The sequence below is a fragment of the Vicugna pacos genome, chromosome 13 (assembly GCF_048564905.1).
Source record: "Vicugna pacos chromosome 13, VicPac4, whole genome shotgun sequence".
NCBI classification, from domain to species: Eukaryota; Metazoa; Chordata; class Mammalia; order Artiodactyla; family Camelidae; genus Vicugna; species Vicugna pacos.
The window spans coordinates 48956664-48972466 of NC_132999.1; the positions used below are offsets into that span (position 1 = coordinate 48956664).

General features: G+C 41.7%; 1 protein-coding gene and 1 long non-coding RNA gene across 3 annotated transcripts in view; one reads left to right on the forward strand and one right to left on the reverse strand.

Moving 5' to 3' along the window:
• ARID1A (AT-rich interaction domain 1A) overlaps positions 1–15803 on the reverse strand; it is a 66747-nt gene that overhangs the window by 27839 nt on the left and 23105 nt on the right. For both annotated transcript variants that reach the window (XM_006196825.3, XM_015240216.3), the window contains exons 2-4: positions 13620–13832; positions 11745–12197; positions 10564–10680 (exon numbers count right to left, since the gene is read on the reverse strand). In XM_006196825.3, the coding sequence (XP_006196887.2) occupies positions 10564–10680; positions 11745–12197; positions 13620–13832 (783 nt within the window). The remainder of the gene's footprint in view (positions 1–10563; positions 10681–11744; positions 12198–13619; positions 13833–15803) is intronic.
• Positions 1494–13858, forward strand: LOC140700751 (uncharacterized). Its single transcript, XR_012079375.1, has 2 exons — positions 1494–1631; positions 13563–13858. It is a non-coding gene; the product is annotated as an uncharacterized lncRNA (long non-coding RNA).

Here is a 15803-nt window from a genome sequence, read left to right on the forward strand (position 1 = left end):
AAGTCCCCCCTACCCCAGGGACCCACTCCTCACCACCCAAAAGACAGGAGACAGTTTGGCAATCGCACATCTAGGAGCTAGCTTTCAGATTTTGGTTGGTCTTGGAGGACAATGGCAGAACCAAGGCAGGTACTTCACAGAGGTAGTCTCCCAGACAGCTTTGTAGAAGGTTATAAAAGCACCAACAGGAGAGAAGGGGAAGGGGAGATGGGTGGAGGAAAGCCACTATCACCAAGGCAACTGAGTTCATCCATATGTTGACTCAGAAATTTCAGGAAATTCTAGCTTTTGAGGTTTCTTCTTCCAGAATAAATGCTTCCTATATATTCCCAGGGAGCAGATCTAAACCCAGCAGCTATAGTACCACTACCCTTGCCTAGAGGTGTCAACCCTACATCTCTCCATACCTCCTCCTTCCCTTTCTCTGAAAAGAGAATACGGACGACAAAGTCTGTTTTCTGAACATGGCATTCTTCCTTCTCTTAAAGGAGCCTTTTGCTGATCCTTTGTAGGAATTGGTCCTAATAGTAAAAGCAACGGACTATAAGTCAGGGAACCCAATGTTCTCATTTACTGAATGAACTTGGGCAAGTCCTAAGGACTTGGGACTTGGGTTCCTCACATATAAAGTCGGGGATGAGGAGGAATGGTGGTGTTGTGTTAGTGTGGTGAATATTCTGTGCAGTAACTCATGCTGATTCCATTTTACTCTTTTCCTAATTGCAGAGGTTAAAAAGCTAAAAACTGCACTTCCCAGACTTCCTTGTAGACGAGTTTTGGATACAATTCGGGTTCTGCTAATTAGAATCACACTCAGGATTAGACCGAAGTATGGCAGAGATCATACGTCTGCCTCCTTCACTTGTTTCTGCAGGAGCATTTTGGTTTTACCTTCCAGTTAACTGGGTACTGGTTCTGATAGTAGCTCACAAGCAGGAGTTCCCCTGGTGGGTCAAATCTAGGTCTAGATCCCATTCCTAGAGGACAAGCCTAGAGCATGCTCCCTCAATCCTAACAATTTTTAAGTCCAATTCCCTATAAATTCCTCTCTATTAAACATACCTAGGGTTTAGTATGGGCTAGGTTCAGTGTAGAAACCACTCTGTCTGACACAGTATTATCAGATGGTCCCAAAAGAGTAGGGAAAATGAGCAAGATGAGGAAGCCTAGAACTTTAAAATACATTTGTCCAGGACAATCTCCTTTGCTTCTTCCCTTTTTATAAACTTTCTGCACTTTCTCCCTTCCACTCTAAGCTCTGGGGGTAGGTGGGGGGGGGAGTGTGGTGTTGAACTGTTCACACAAGATGGAAGGTTGAGTCAGCACATGCTTTCCTTTCCATCCCTATATTCTCTGTAAGCTTTTACTCTGCTGAGGACAGCATTACCTGCCCAACCCAAAATAAGTATTCTCTGAGCTTGGGCTAGAAAGGGTACCAACTGTCTTCCTCAACAGCAGAAAATATGTTTATATGCCCCAGGGCATATAGTCCTGACAAGCCTGCATAGCTGATGAGTGAAGACAAGTCTGGCCTGCAGAAGATCCCAGCTTATCTTATTCTACCAATTTCTGGTCTAAGCAACGAACCACCAGCTTCCTGTAGCAGGACTAGGGACAAACTGAAAAACAAGGTCAGATCCAAGTGGCATGCTTGGTGGGGAGGGGGTTACTTCCCAACAGGCCTCAGCAAGGCTAACTGACCCCAGAAGCCATCACACTAAAGGTAGGGCTCAGTTAGCGTTCAGATTGAAGTTGTTCCGAAGGAAACAAAAGGTTCCAGCAAGAGGAATCTGTGTGAGACACACAGGCAGGAAGCAAAGCTGAGCCACCAACAACTAGAATAGAAACAGGAAACGGGCCCAGGAACAAGCATATAGTAATCTGCTGCAAGAAACACAGGCTCCAGCAGGCACCAGGCAGTACCGGGGCCGAAGCAGCATGACTAAGAGGGAGAAGCAGATTGGCTAGCCTTGCCCGAGAACTGGTGTTCTAAAGAAGGGACGGCTACTTGCACAGGGTACATGCTGCTCCGAGCAGTCTGGGCAGATATGATAGAGACGGGTGGGGATTTCCTTTTTGAGACTTTGTGAGAGCACCTGGGCTATATAATTAAAGGGGGGCAAACACAGATACACAGTCACATATAAAGAAAACAGGTCATCAACCTCAGAATGGCCCAGCTTCTCTGGGTACCAAAAGTGCTAGTGGCATTTCTGTTATCCCTTTATAAATATGCCATCAAAAACCTAGGCAGAAATTGTTGGCCCTGCCTCCTTTTACCATGAAATGTGATAAAAATGAACACAAGCAGCGTAAAATTAAACTCCTTCAAACATTTCAGTTTTTTAAGCCTTTATAGAGAATTTCTGTCACCCCCTCAACCCACCCTCTGCCAATAAATCTAGACAACAAACAGCTGGCCTCCAAGTTCCAGTAGGTAACAAGAACCTAAGGGCTATTAAACAAAGTTTTTCTAAGTATCTGCCTAACACAGGTATCAGACACAGGCCTGAGTGCTCAAGTAGAAATATCAGCATAATGTTATGACAACATGAAGAAAATGGTGAAGAAGTCTCAGGGAAGGTATTTCACAGCTAGGTTTTGAAGTCAAAGTAGAAGTTTCCTTGGCATTTAAAAAAAAAAAGGGTGTGTGTGTGGGGGAGATGACATACACACCTTAGGCAAAAGGACAATGCCTAGAAGGACCAAGAGTTGTGAGGAGCTTAAGGTACAGCTGAGTGGCCAGACATAAGGTCACAGAGGTATGCAGGGAGCTATGGATGGACCCACCATAGGATCTGGACTGTCGGCATGGGGAGCCAGGGCCTTCAAAGCACCCACAAAACAACCGGTTTAGTAGATACAGTCAGTAAAATTCATTGTACTCCAAAGTCTCTGGCTTAATATTTCATTTGAAAAATTTACTCTTACCTCTCATGGTCTAACTCCTCCTTGCTTCTAAACCATATGACACATGAATCACCTGGAGATCTTGTTAACAGTGTTGGATTCAATAAAGCTGGTGTGGGGCCCAAGAATCTGCATTTCTAGCAAGCTCCCAGGCAATATCTGTGCTGCTAGATAACGGAGCACATTTTTTTCAGTACCAGGGATCTAACTGATAAAACTTTTAGCAGAGAACAGGGCTTGCTCCCATTCAACACAAGGGAACCAAAGAACCAATCTGGTCAACTTTCCACTGCTTGAGGCGATTCCCTAGTTGATTAGTTCCTCTAGCAGGCCTGATCTATAGATTTGGCCATCTTTCCTCTCCCACTCCTCCCTGTCCCTCAGTTCACAAACTCATCAAAAGGAGGTCTGAGAAAACAGAAGTGAAGTGGAAATTCATTATACTCCTTCCTTTAGGACAAGTCTAGTAAATATTAAATGACAATGGGTTGAGGCTTTAGGCTAAACATTAATCAGACTGTCCATGTCTTTCCTCTCCTGGTTGGGATGCTAAAGGAAGTATTTCATCTGAAATATTAGAGAAAACTGAATTCAAATCCTAGTTCTGACCCTTAGGTTCTCCTTATGAAAAACAGGAATGATTATTCAACTCAGTACATTTCAATTCCTGTCCTTTCAGGAGAACTGGTTTTGGCTGTAGATCCTTTCCTGACTTCACTCCTGCCCTCTAGGATTCAGATTTTACAAGAGTTCCCTCCCATTTCTTCTTTCCAGATCACTGTAACCCAAGCTCTCGGGGTTTGAGAACATCACAATAGTAAAACATGAGCGCTAATAGCTACTTTGTTGTTAAGTGAAATCTAAAGAAGGGCTTGAAAACCCAAGTGATAATATCTTTAGACAATTTAGCAGACATTAAAAATCCTATTCCTGTTCACCTTATTCCTGGCATCAACAATTTCCACTCCTACCTAAACAGAGCAAACAAGTATGGTCCAGATCTTCAACAGCAGCCTCTAAGATTTTTTCAGTCAAGGATACAGTGTCCCTTTAAAGCTAACCTAGTGCCCGTGATTCCCTTGATTCTTGTAACTCTTAAAAAGATGTGCCTGTTTATACCTTTCTAATATTCTGCCAGCATATCCACCATTCTATATCTATCTGCTTTATACACATGTGGGCCTTGAGATGAAGCTGAGGAATTTGGGCTGATTCGGCTGCCTCCTCCTACCATGCCTTTCCAGAGTGCTCTTGATCTTTACACCTTTTCCTTGCTCATTTCCTTCCCTCCAGCCCTCAGAAATCAGGTCTTCTCCCTGCCTCAAAAGGATCCCAATAACCTGCTTCACAACAAATCCAACTTTGTATTCCCTAAAATATATATTTGATGCAGACTATCTCTGCCTCTTCCTTGGCTTCCAGAAACATGACACGATCCTGGTTCTCCTCCAATCTCTCCAGCTATGTGGTGCATGCTTCTACTCAGGGACTGCAGGCATCGTCCAGGGGTCCATCTGGCTACTCTCTTCACATTGCTAGCCTGGGAGGTATAACTATTCCATAATTTTTAACTTCATTCCATGGTTTAACTATTAACCACTACACAGACAACTCTCAAGCTCTATCTAGACTCAGCTCTTACCCAGGTTTCAGTCTCCTACCTCCAACTTGTTACTAAGCATTTTTTAGACATCTCACTATATGCAACTTCTCAAAAATGAGTTTTCCTATTAACCTTTCTGTCAATGAGACTCCCCCCTGCACCGCCCCAATAAATCAGTATTGTTAAATTTTCCAGCCAGTAGACTCTACTTATTCTCAGTTCCATACAATCTTTCCTCCGGTGCATCTCACAACTAGGACTAGGTACCTATGCAAATGAGACAGAGGGGTAGAACTCCACTGAACACTACAATTATTTCAAGAGTTTAACTTATCCTCTTGCTTGCAGACTTTCCCCTTTTCAGACCATTCTACACATCAGTGGATCATTTTTATAAAACATTAGTTTTATCAAGTTATTGCCCTAATTACATATCTGCCAGCCTATAAGGTCAGATCCAAATGGCTTATTTATCCTATCAGGGACCCAAACTCTCTGATCTAGCTTTCCTTCCTGTTACGCCCCACCCCAGGAAGCCTGATCCTGAACAGCCCCCCTTACGTGTCACCTCTACTGCACCCCAACCCCATCTAGTCTCTGCTCAGGCTGTACTTTTCCTTACCAAACATCCCCATACAGACATATCTAGTTCATTCTAAACTTCTGCCATGATGTCTTCCCTCTATTATTTGGATATAAATCAATCACTGACTTCATCAAACTCCAACAGCACTCATTGTAACATTCAGGCACACATTCTTTTTATCTATTTTACTAATGAAACAGAGGATCCTTAAGGTTTGCAATTATGCCATATTCAGAATACAATCACAGACTTAAAAAAGAGTTCAGGTTACCTCAGAAGTCAGCAAAGCTCAACCCTTGTCTAATGCCTATCTGCCTTCTATATTACAACCACAGCCAACAGTGTGCCAGGTTTTACTCCAGAGAAAGGGAACTTATCACTTTTTTTTTCTTTTTAAAATATCCTTAATCCTCTAGATCACAAAGGAACTTGTACGTCACTTGGGCTTGAAACCTGTAGGCAACAAGTAGCCAGAGATTGTAAAGCAGTAATATAACTTGCCAAGTCTGAATTTTTAAGATGATCACTCTGGTGATTAAGCTGAGGACAGACATGGAAGGAGAAGAAACAGAACAGTCAGAACTCTGTAGCAAAACACCAAGTGAGAGATAACTGGGGCCTGAAGAAAAGGCAATGAGGAAGGACAAAGGATTGAAAAGTCATTTCTGAGGCAGGCTAGGATTTGGTGACCAACTTATGGAAGGGATCCAGTGGTGAGTGCCACAGAGCAGAGAGCGTCCAGTGTGGTGCTGGCATTGCAAAGACTGCCCTAACTGAGGAATATAAACTGCAGAGGCCACAGATGCAGGCAGTCTGTCTCTCCCAAGTCTCTTTTCATTCCACCATTTTCAATCCACAGCCTTCCTTCCAGATCATCAAGAGTCAAAATGTAGTGTAAGTCACCAGTGTTATTCAACTTGCCATTCTGGCTTTATAGTCTACTAATTTTTTTCTTCCCTTTTCAAAAGACTACCATAGGTCATGATTATTCAAGTATGGTCTTTATAACTACAGCAGCACCTGAGAGCTTATTAGAAATGCAAATTTTGGGGTCCTACCCCAGGACTGATTAATCAGAATCTATCTGAGTAGAGGTCAGTAACTTGTGTTTTAATTAATCTCTAGGTGATTCTTAAAGCATGCTAAAATTTGAGAAGCAGTAATCTAGCTAACCTCTCCAGACCTAGGCTTTCAATCCTATATTCATTTTTCACCACTGAATGGAAACTCTATCCCAAGTACACTTTCAAGACTAAAACGTAAATTTACAAATGTGCCTCAGTAAGAAAAATTTGGGAAGCAGTCATTATTTGAAGGAAACCACACACACTTGGATGAATCACATAAACAGAAGCTTTTCAAGATCCAACTCCAAGTCATTCTCAAAAATGACTATAATCAAAAGTCAGATACCAATTTTCAGATGAGTTTCTTATAGATTTTGCCCCAAAATAAAGAAACCTAAAGGCTTAATAAAACACCTAGAGATTTTCTCACCCATCCCTTACAGGAGGAACCTCTTTAAAATAAAGTGAAGTGGTAGCTACTTCACAAGATAACAACAAACCCTAACCCGACTTCTTCCTAAGGCAACTGTCAGGAAGCACAGATCAATTATTCCATCCTCTAAAATGGAGTTTGGGTCTTCCCATAACAGTCTGTGATACCTGTCTTGCCCTAGCAGTGAAAACTTACAATCTGGTTAATATGATCACGCTGTCTCCTGTCAGCCATACACTTTGTGGATGATCAATGAATACTGCTCAGGTTTATTCAATGAGTTGGAGCCTACTATTTGCCAGGCACCATGATGGCAATGAACAAGACAGAGCAAGTCTGCCCTCACTGAGCTTGCATTAAGTAAGTAATTGAAATTACTTACACTTGAGAAGCACTGATAAGAAGCATGGGCCTAATACAGCCTATTACAGCAAAGGAACTTGACACAGTTTGGACTAGTGGATCTCTACTGGGGCTGTAAACCAGAATCACCCAGGACAGCTTCTAACCATACCAAAGTCCAAGCCCAACTCCAAATCAAACAAATCAGAATTCAGTGAACCCTGGCCACTGGTTTTAAATACCATTTACTCCCCAAATAATTCTAAATAATTCAGCCAAGGTAGAGAACCCACTGGTCTTGGGCATCATGTGACAGGTTTTTGGGGAACAGAGGTCAGTAATATAATGCCTGCCTTCTAGGAGCTTATTTTCTGGTGGAAAACATTCAACCAAGTAGAGGTATCAGCAAAATGCTCTAGCAACATGGAGCAAAAAACCCTCAGATACAGGATAGTGCTTCTCTGGGTACAAGGATAGGGAAGTGATCCCAGAGGGCTATATAAGATGTTTTACCTGTGTCAGCAAGGTTTGGTTTCTAAAGATGGGTTCTCAGGCACTGAATTATTCTTTATACCTTTTCATATGTCTTAAATATTGCTAGCTTTTTAAAAAGTAAAATAAAAACTGCCTTTAGTCAGTGAAGGCATCACAAAAGTTATTTAGCTTGAGTTTTGAAGCTTGATTAGGAAAGTTTTCTGAAAAAATGATCTTGAAGATGTAATCTGAAATATGAATATGAAAAGATAGGAGGAAAAGCATATAGGCAAAGGAAGACTGTGTACAAAGGGTTGTAAACAGAAAAAGCACAGGGCCGTACAGAAATTGAGAGAAGGCAGAGAGCAAAAAAAGGATGAAACAGAGGTTCTCAAAGTGCCATCCTTGGTCTAACAGCATCAGTAGCATCAAGAATTTGTTAGAAATGCAAATTCTCAGGCCTCGCTTCAGACCTACTAAATCAGAAAGGGGAGGGTGGGGGAACAGCCTTGGTAATATTAAAGATTTGGGATTTTATTCTAAGATTAATGAAAAATAATTGAGAGGTTTTAAATAGATGGGTAACAATTAGGATAATAGTAGCTAAATGATTTGGCATTAATAGCTGAACGAAAATACCTCAAAATCTAATTTTTGTAATAATCAGAATCAGAAACCATACTGAATCTTTAAATCAAGGGTCACAATCATACCTTTAGAGCAAAGTGGATAAGGCAAATGAGTGCAGTGGGACGTGGAAAACTGGAAAGGCTGCTCTCCAGTTAGCACAGTTATCTACTTTGGAGCCAAACACAAACACGTGTTGAGTGGAGGGATACAATGGTGAAACTAAGGTTCCCTTAACACAGCTGCTGAAAGAAAGCAGAGGGCCCCTTGCAGGGAATCCTAACTTCTCCTTTCTTCAGGTATGACTGTTTCCCCAGCCTGGCTAGGCAAATCTGGCATCAAACCAAAATTTCAAAGAATAAACCACTTTTTGTTTCTTGGTCCAAGTAGTAGAGGGATAAAAAGCAATTCAACAAACAAGATGCCAATAACCCAGCCAGCTCACCTCCCTCATGGAGCTTCTACTACAGAGCAAATAACCCATTTGGATGAATCTATAGCAGAAGCCTGAACTTGGGAATGCTCCTTATGACAGGCTGCCCAGGAACAACCCTCCCCTGGACCCAAGAGCACTTCACTTCAGTAGGTCAAATCAAACTCTTGGATTCAACTGTACAAGGCTCTCAACCCTTAGAAGACATGCAATGTGTTTGCATGCTAGGCTTCTCAGGACTAAAAACTATCAAATACAGTTCTGTCAAAAGGTCACTAGGAATAAGCAGAAACTTTTTGATGAGGAGCAATTACAGCACTGGCAGAAATCCACCAATTGGGGTTCTTGCTACAATAGTACCTCACCCAGATTTAGCCACAGACCATAGATGATGAGGGAGTGGTTACACATTTCTGACTGAATCAGGTTAAAAAGCACATTCCAGTGAAGTTCAGGACGCAGAAAACGATTGCAACAGACATTAATGAGAAAGGAACAGAGAGTGACAGCCTTATTCAGACACTTCCTCTCCCAGTTCCTCAGCTGAGAAAGTCAACAGTCTCAGAAGTCCCATCTGACAACAGCTATTCATCCTGGCCTGGGAAGCCTGAATTACAGGTGCTAAGGGCCTCCATAGACTTTGCCCTATTAAGTTTATGTATGGCTCAAGAAATCTTCAGGGGAAGCCATGGAGGCTGTCAGTTTCTGCCTCCTACCAATTCCTTAGATCCAGAAAACCATTTTCTCCCAAGTCAGAATAATTAAAGAGACAAGTTTAAAATTCAAGTAGAATCAAAACTGCAAAAGAATCTTATCTGGGCACCTGTGGCTGAATTTCCATTTCTTAACTGAAGCCAGATTTGGAGGTTTTGTATGTATGTGTATTTACTGACATATACTCAGATTACAATGTTGTGTCAGTTTCTGGTGGACAGCACAATGCTTCAATCACATATGAACATACATATATCCGTTTTCATATTCTTTTTCACCATAAATTACAAGATATCGAATATAGTTCCCTATGCTATACAGCATGAATTTGTTAAGCCAGATTTGTAATAAGGGGTTTGCTGCCTACAGTCTTAACTAGATTTTAGAGCAGTTCATTTTATTCCTGTGCCCAGCCTGAGTGACCTGTCCCCATTCAGTGGCAGAACTAAGACTAAAGGTAAATGTTCCCGGAACAAGCCCACTATTAAATTGTTGGTGTTAGCTGCCTTTGAGTATCAAATATAGTTCCTATGCCCTCTAAGATGATGATTAACAACTGACATTTATGAAGTGCCTACAAGCACCCACACTTTTTATACTAATTTATTTAATGTTAATCCCTTCATGAAGTGGGTACTTTTAGTTTCATTTTACAGGCATGGAGAGGTTAAATGACTTGCCCAAGGCTACAGAGTTAGTGGCAGAGTCAAAATGCAGACCCAGGAAATATGGCTCTAGAGCCCAAGTTCTTAATCAGCAGACCATATTGCTTTTTCTCAGGATATGGTCAGTCCATTCTATAAACACTCATCAAGCATCTGGGCACCAAGAGCTCTACTAGATAAGAGCATCTATTCACAAAAAACAACTAGAAAATCTGTTTTTACTCCAAACGTGTCCAATGCGACAATCCAGGCTGAATGCACCCCAAGATCCTACCCTCCTAGCTAAACACTAAGACAAACATCTAAAAATTAAGCCCTCAAAAATAAGATTTAAAAAACAAAACAACACTGAACCTCCTATCAATTTTGATGGAGAGCATATAGTACTTCCACCATCTCCATTTTCTCTGTCCCTCACCTGGTTCCATGCCTAAGAGCCCAAGATTTAAAAACAAAACCCCCAAAACTTCAAACAATGTTTAGATCTTTAAGACAAGGTCACAGATATATTCGTTCCTGGGCAGGCAGCCGAAACAAACATTCTATAAGGTCAGTTCAAACATTCCTATTCAGAATTCTGAGCCTTGAATTCAAGGAATAGTTCATCTTTCATTTAGCTCAATACCACCAAAATATCCATTTGGAAACTGGTTTTCTTTGCTTTCCTCTCTGCCCCCATCATCTTTTAGAGAGTGGCAGAAATACTCACAGGCAAGCTTGAAGGTCTTGACTGAAGACTCAGGTTCATATCTTCTTGCCCTCCCTTACTGGAGGTCATTGAGGGGGCTGAGGACGCCTGAGATCCAAATGAATCTTGAGATAACTCCTAAAACAAGAAAAAAGAAGCTGTGAGAACCTGGTATTGATAATTCAGACAAGCTTGCTTCCTGGTGAAAGGGCTATGGGACTCTCACAAAGGGGAAGTTGGTGTGAGAGACTGCCCAACTGCACACAGTATTATCCAAATGCAGAAAAATACAAGTTGTGGCTCTTAAGAATGTCACCAGTGGAAATAAGACTCTTTCCGATGGCACTGTTGACCATTTATCACCACCCACAGAAAGCTATTCCTTGGGGTTAAATGCTAAAGTCTGGCTAACTAGAAGTTATATCTATTAAGAAATGAGACCAATTCAATTTAAAAACAACAAAAAAACTCACACTAGAACCTCTGCATTAAAATGAGTACTGCTTCCTTCAAAGACATTGCCTTGGGATGAGATATTTATTTCAACAATGCCACCAATGCACAAAATCTTTACTGGACTTGTCATCACTCAGTCATTTCTCTTCTTTTTGCTCTTTAAAGAATAAAGCCCAAATTGTTATTTTTAGACATTATCACCTACCTTGTTCATAGACATGGCTACAAATGATTTTTAGCTATTTCCCAAAGTCAAATCCATTCTTAAAAAAAAGGATTTGCTACCACTGAGAATATTCCAAAGAATGTCATGTCAGCTCTGATGGCAATTTCAAATGAAAGGGTCCAAAATACTTTGAGCAGTAGCAGAATGGAATGGCAGTTGAGTGAATGTATAGTACAGCCTCCCAAACTGACTGTTTTTAAAAAGACCAAACTCACTTGGAAGCTCAAGTACTGAATGCTAAGTTAAAAAAAAAAGTAATAAAAAATTAGTCCCATTATCTTTAATTTCTTATCCCTCTATGCAACTTTTCATTGCCCTATTTCATCAGTAAGAACTACAGGTTTCTATGCAGTTATGTCTTTATTAGTTCAATCAATCCAGTTAGCATGTCTACCCAGAGTTTAATTGGTTTTTAAGTACACATGAGAGAACCAATTTGTATGGCAAAGTTCTCATGACACCAACCCCCAAGCTGTCTGTGGTCACACCTAGGAAGAGGGGAGAGGAAGGGACATCTTACCTGTGGTGGAGGGAAGCGCTGCTGGGAATAGGCAGTTTGCTGTGACTGCTGAGACTGGGGCTGAGGGTACGCAGCCTGCTGGGAAAGCGTCGAGGATGCTGGCTGCTGAGGTTGCTGCTGCTGGTAGGGAGACTGTGCCTGCGGCTGTGAGTAGGGGGGCTGGCTCTGGGGGTGCTGCTGGGTGGTTGACTGCTGGGAGGGATATGGAGTTGGGGACTGCTGATGGGGAGGCTGGGGTGGCTGCTGAGAATACGGAGGCTGAGAGGACTGGAGCTGTGGTGGCTGAGACTGCGGCTGCTGCTGATATGAAGGTTGGGCGTGAGGGGTCTGGGATGGTGGCTGCTGGGAGTAGGGAGGCTGCTGTTGCTGGGGGTGAGGACTTTGCTGGTTGTAATATGGAGTCTGGCCCTGCTGACCATACCCGCTGGGGCCTTGTTGTCCATAAGGAGGAATCTGTAGAAAAGGAAAAGATACTTTTAGCACTGACATTTCTGGATGAAGAAAGGTAATGTATTCTGTCAGAAGCTATGCCCTAAGGATGGGTGCAGAAAGCAGGTAAGCCAAGTCTCACACTTAGAAGGCCCAGGGTTTTTCTACCAACCCAGTTAAACCGAGCCAGAAGGATAGCCAAGCTAGGTTACTAGTTGGTTTGTTTGTAAGTGGACTACATTCATCCACAGAAAATTTATACTATTTAATATTCGGGCAACTTACAAGAGTTCAAGAGCAGCTGTTTTCACCAATGAGCCTATTCTTTTTATCATAGCCTAGACTGTTTTTATAAGCACCAGGAATCTGTATCCTAGCCACAACGAATAGTCGAAAGCAGCCTGGCTCAGCCAACTGAAAACCTAGGGTTTAGTAATCCAGACACGATGCCAATCACTAAACTACTCTAGTTTTTTTTTCATTTAGTCTTCATTCAAAAAGTTATTTGAAAGCCTACTTGCTTACTTGTACCAGGTACTACTTTAGGCACTGGGGATACGTTTGGTAAGTAGGAAAAAAAAAAATACCAAAAAGACCAATAATATCCACCCAACTCTCCATTTTCAAGTTGCAAAAAAAGTGACTATATTTAAGGGCATAGTTTGCTTTAAAGTCTTAGGGAGGAGGGTATAGCTCAAGTGGTAGAGTGCATGTTTATCATACATAAGGTCCTGGGTTCCATCCCCAGTACCTCCTCCAAAAATAAACCAAATTACCTTCCCCCCTCAAAAATAAAGTCTTAGAAGTAAAGTTAGGTTTTATATTCCGTCCCTCATCATTTTCAGTATGAACATCACTTATACTTAAGTAATAGAAAATGCTGTCAAAACAAACAAAAAAATGACAATAAAAAGATAATGGCGTGGATGGCCAGACAAAAGGTGATGAAGAAAATCTTAATATTTGTAATAGCACTGTTAGCATCTTTACTGTTCAATCTTCCCTTTTTCTTCTACTCCCAGTTCCTTCTAAACATTCATTTTAAACCAGACAGCTATATGTTGAAAGCCTCGAGAAACATGAAGGGCCTCTTCTGTCCCAGGGCACATGGCATGAGTGGTTTTTCTTGGTACCAGTGGACTGGTGCTCAGTCACTGCCTTTTTTTCTTCCCACCTCCTTCAGAGATCACCACTCAGTAGATACAAGCAGGCCAAAGGCCAAAGAAGACAGGTATTATAGCCTGTGGCCAGGGAGCAGTTTTCCTTCCAGAACACATGCAATGGTGCCCACAATCTTGGTCTTGTAAGTTGCACACTGTAACTAACTGAGTCAGTTGGTCTATGTTCCTTTCAAGGTTTGGAAGCCAAAGACACATTCTGATTCTATAGGTCAAGACCAGACCCTGGACAACAACAAGGATTAAGACAGTCGGAGTCACCGTCTACCTGCTGTGCATAAGAGAGGCCGCCCATGGTACTCTGCGCTCGGCCCTGCATGGTCATCGGGTACCGCTGCGGGGTCTGGGACCCATATGGCTGCCCTGGGTACCCATGTCCTTGCTGCGGTCCTGACGGAGGTCCCTGCTGTTGCGAGTATGGGTTAGTCCCGCCATATGGCTGAGGTCTCATCTTGCCCATCTGATCCATTGGACTGGATGGCTACAAAATAAAGAGCATTTCATTAACCTGAAGCTTTGATGGCCTCAGCCAATATGAACACAAACCTAAGCATACAGGTCTGTATGCCACATAGGAAAACAATTACTATGAGAAGTAATGGTACAGACCCCGTAACCCTTGGGTAAGTCATTTAACCTTCCTCAGAACCTTGATTTTGTCATATGTAAAATGGAAATACCACCAGTTTGTGAAAGCATCCTGTAAGCTATACATTACTTTTTAAGTGTGATACCACCTGAGATAACAGGGACAGGCCAGGTGTGGAGTAATGAATCTATGCACTCTACGGTGTAGAAAATCAGAAAAAAGGCCTTTCAGCTGGGAGGGGGCGGTGCTGCTATACTCTGCCATGATCTTGTTCAATAATACCAAAACTGGTGCTTCAATACTGTGTTTGGAAATTCAAATACACAAGCATCTAGATGTTTTTATTCTTTAAATAGTGGAATCTTATTTCCTTGCACATCCATAGCCCATTTGTACTATGGCACAAACATTTAAATTTATGCTTTCTTCCAAATGGGTAACATCAACAAGTTACAGTTGTAGAGGAAACTGTGACTGTGAATTTATTTAGAGCTTTGTACAACTTAACTGAAAAGTTCACCTCCTCTAATACTCAAGTGCTTGAGGGTGTAAGAGGGTAGAACTTTTGTCTCTATAAAGAATAAGATACAGAGGAACCTATAATGAAAGTTCAAAGTTCAATTCATAGGTATTTGGCTACAAACATAACTTTTAGCTCTTTGTGGTGCAACAGGATCAATCAACACATTCACTCTTTGACATTTATACTATTGGAGCTACTAGTATAGAGCCTCAGTACACTTTTCCCCTGCGAGAGTTGCCTACCTATATCTACTGGTGGTGTGCAGCGGAGGAAAGAGTGTCTCTAAATACCTTAAATAGATATGCCCAAGTTGCAGAGTAGACCTGGACCTAACATAAAACTTGAAAACTGAATCTTAAATTGGAGATGGTGAGTAGATATTAATACTCTGGGTCTGAACATCATTAACTCTCAACATCATTAACTCTCAAATTAAGGAGTTCAGTGGTTCTCAATCTTTAGAATACATCAAAATCACCTGGCGGGCATATTAAATCACATACTGCTGGGACTCATTCCCAGAGTCTCTGATTCTGTAGGTTCAGGGTTGGGGCTAGGATATGCATTTATAACAGTTCCCAGGTGATATTGATGTTGCTAGTCCAGGGACCACCACATTTTAAGAACCACTGGTCCCTTCTAGTTCTATTATTCTACAATTAATTAATTTTTCTATAATTTAAGGTGTGTAGTGTAAGACCTTAAAAAAGAACACAGCCCCCTCCAAAATAAGGGGAGGAGGTGTTCAAGCAATTGGTTCTCTGCACATGTCTTTTCGGGCAGAGTAATACCTAAGTGCTTTATAACAGAGGAAGTCGAGCTGTCATGAGGAAAATGGGTAAGACAAAAAGCCACAGACTATTCTAAATATCAACCCCCCAAAAAAAGCAGAAGCGAAGTTCTCTCTTAGGCTGCAGCTGAAATCAAAGCTAAGAAGGTAAGTGATGATGGGAATACCTTGAAAGTTTCCAAACTAATAATAAAACTGTGTCCCAAATCACTACTACATGTCAATATTAAAATTCTATTTCCAACAATCACAACTAAACAATTTTTGCCCAAGTCCTGCCTCTGTATCAGAAGCTCCAATAATGTTCCCAATCGTAATTCTGGAGCTACATGGATTCTTTTGGGACTGTTTAGGAAGTTCAAATTCAACAACTGCACTGGTGAGTAATAAACAGCATGTGGTCTTTCCCAGGTACTCCTGGCAATGGAGCCAAAACATCACCATTCTTGCCTATAAAGAGAAAAGGGGCTTACACAGCCACATCATGCTACATAGAACGAGACTGTCATTTCATTAGAGCCTGCAGCTGCTGTCCATGTGGCCCCAGGTG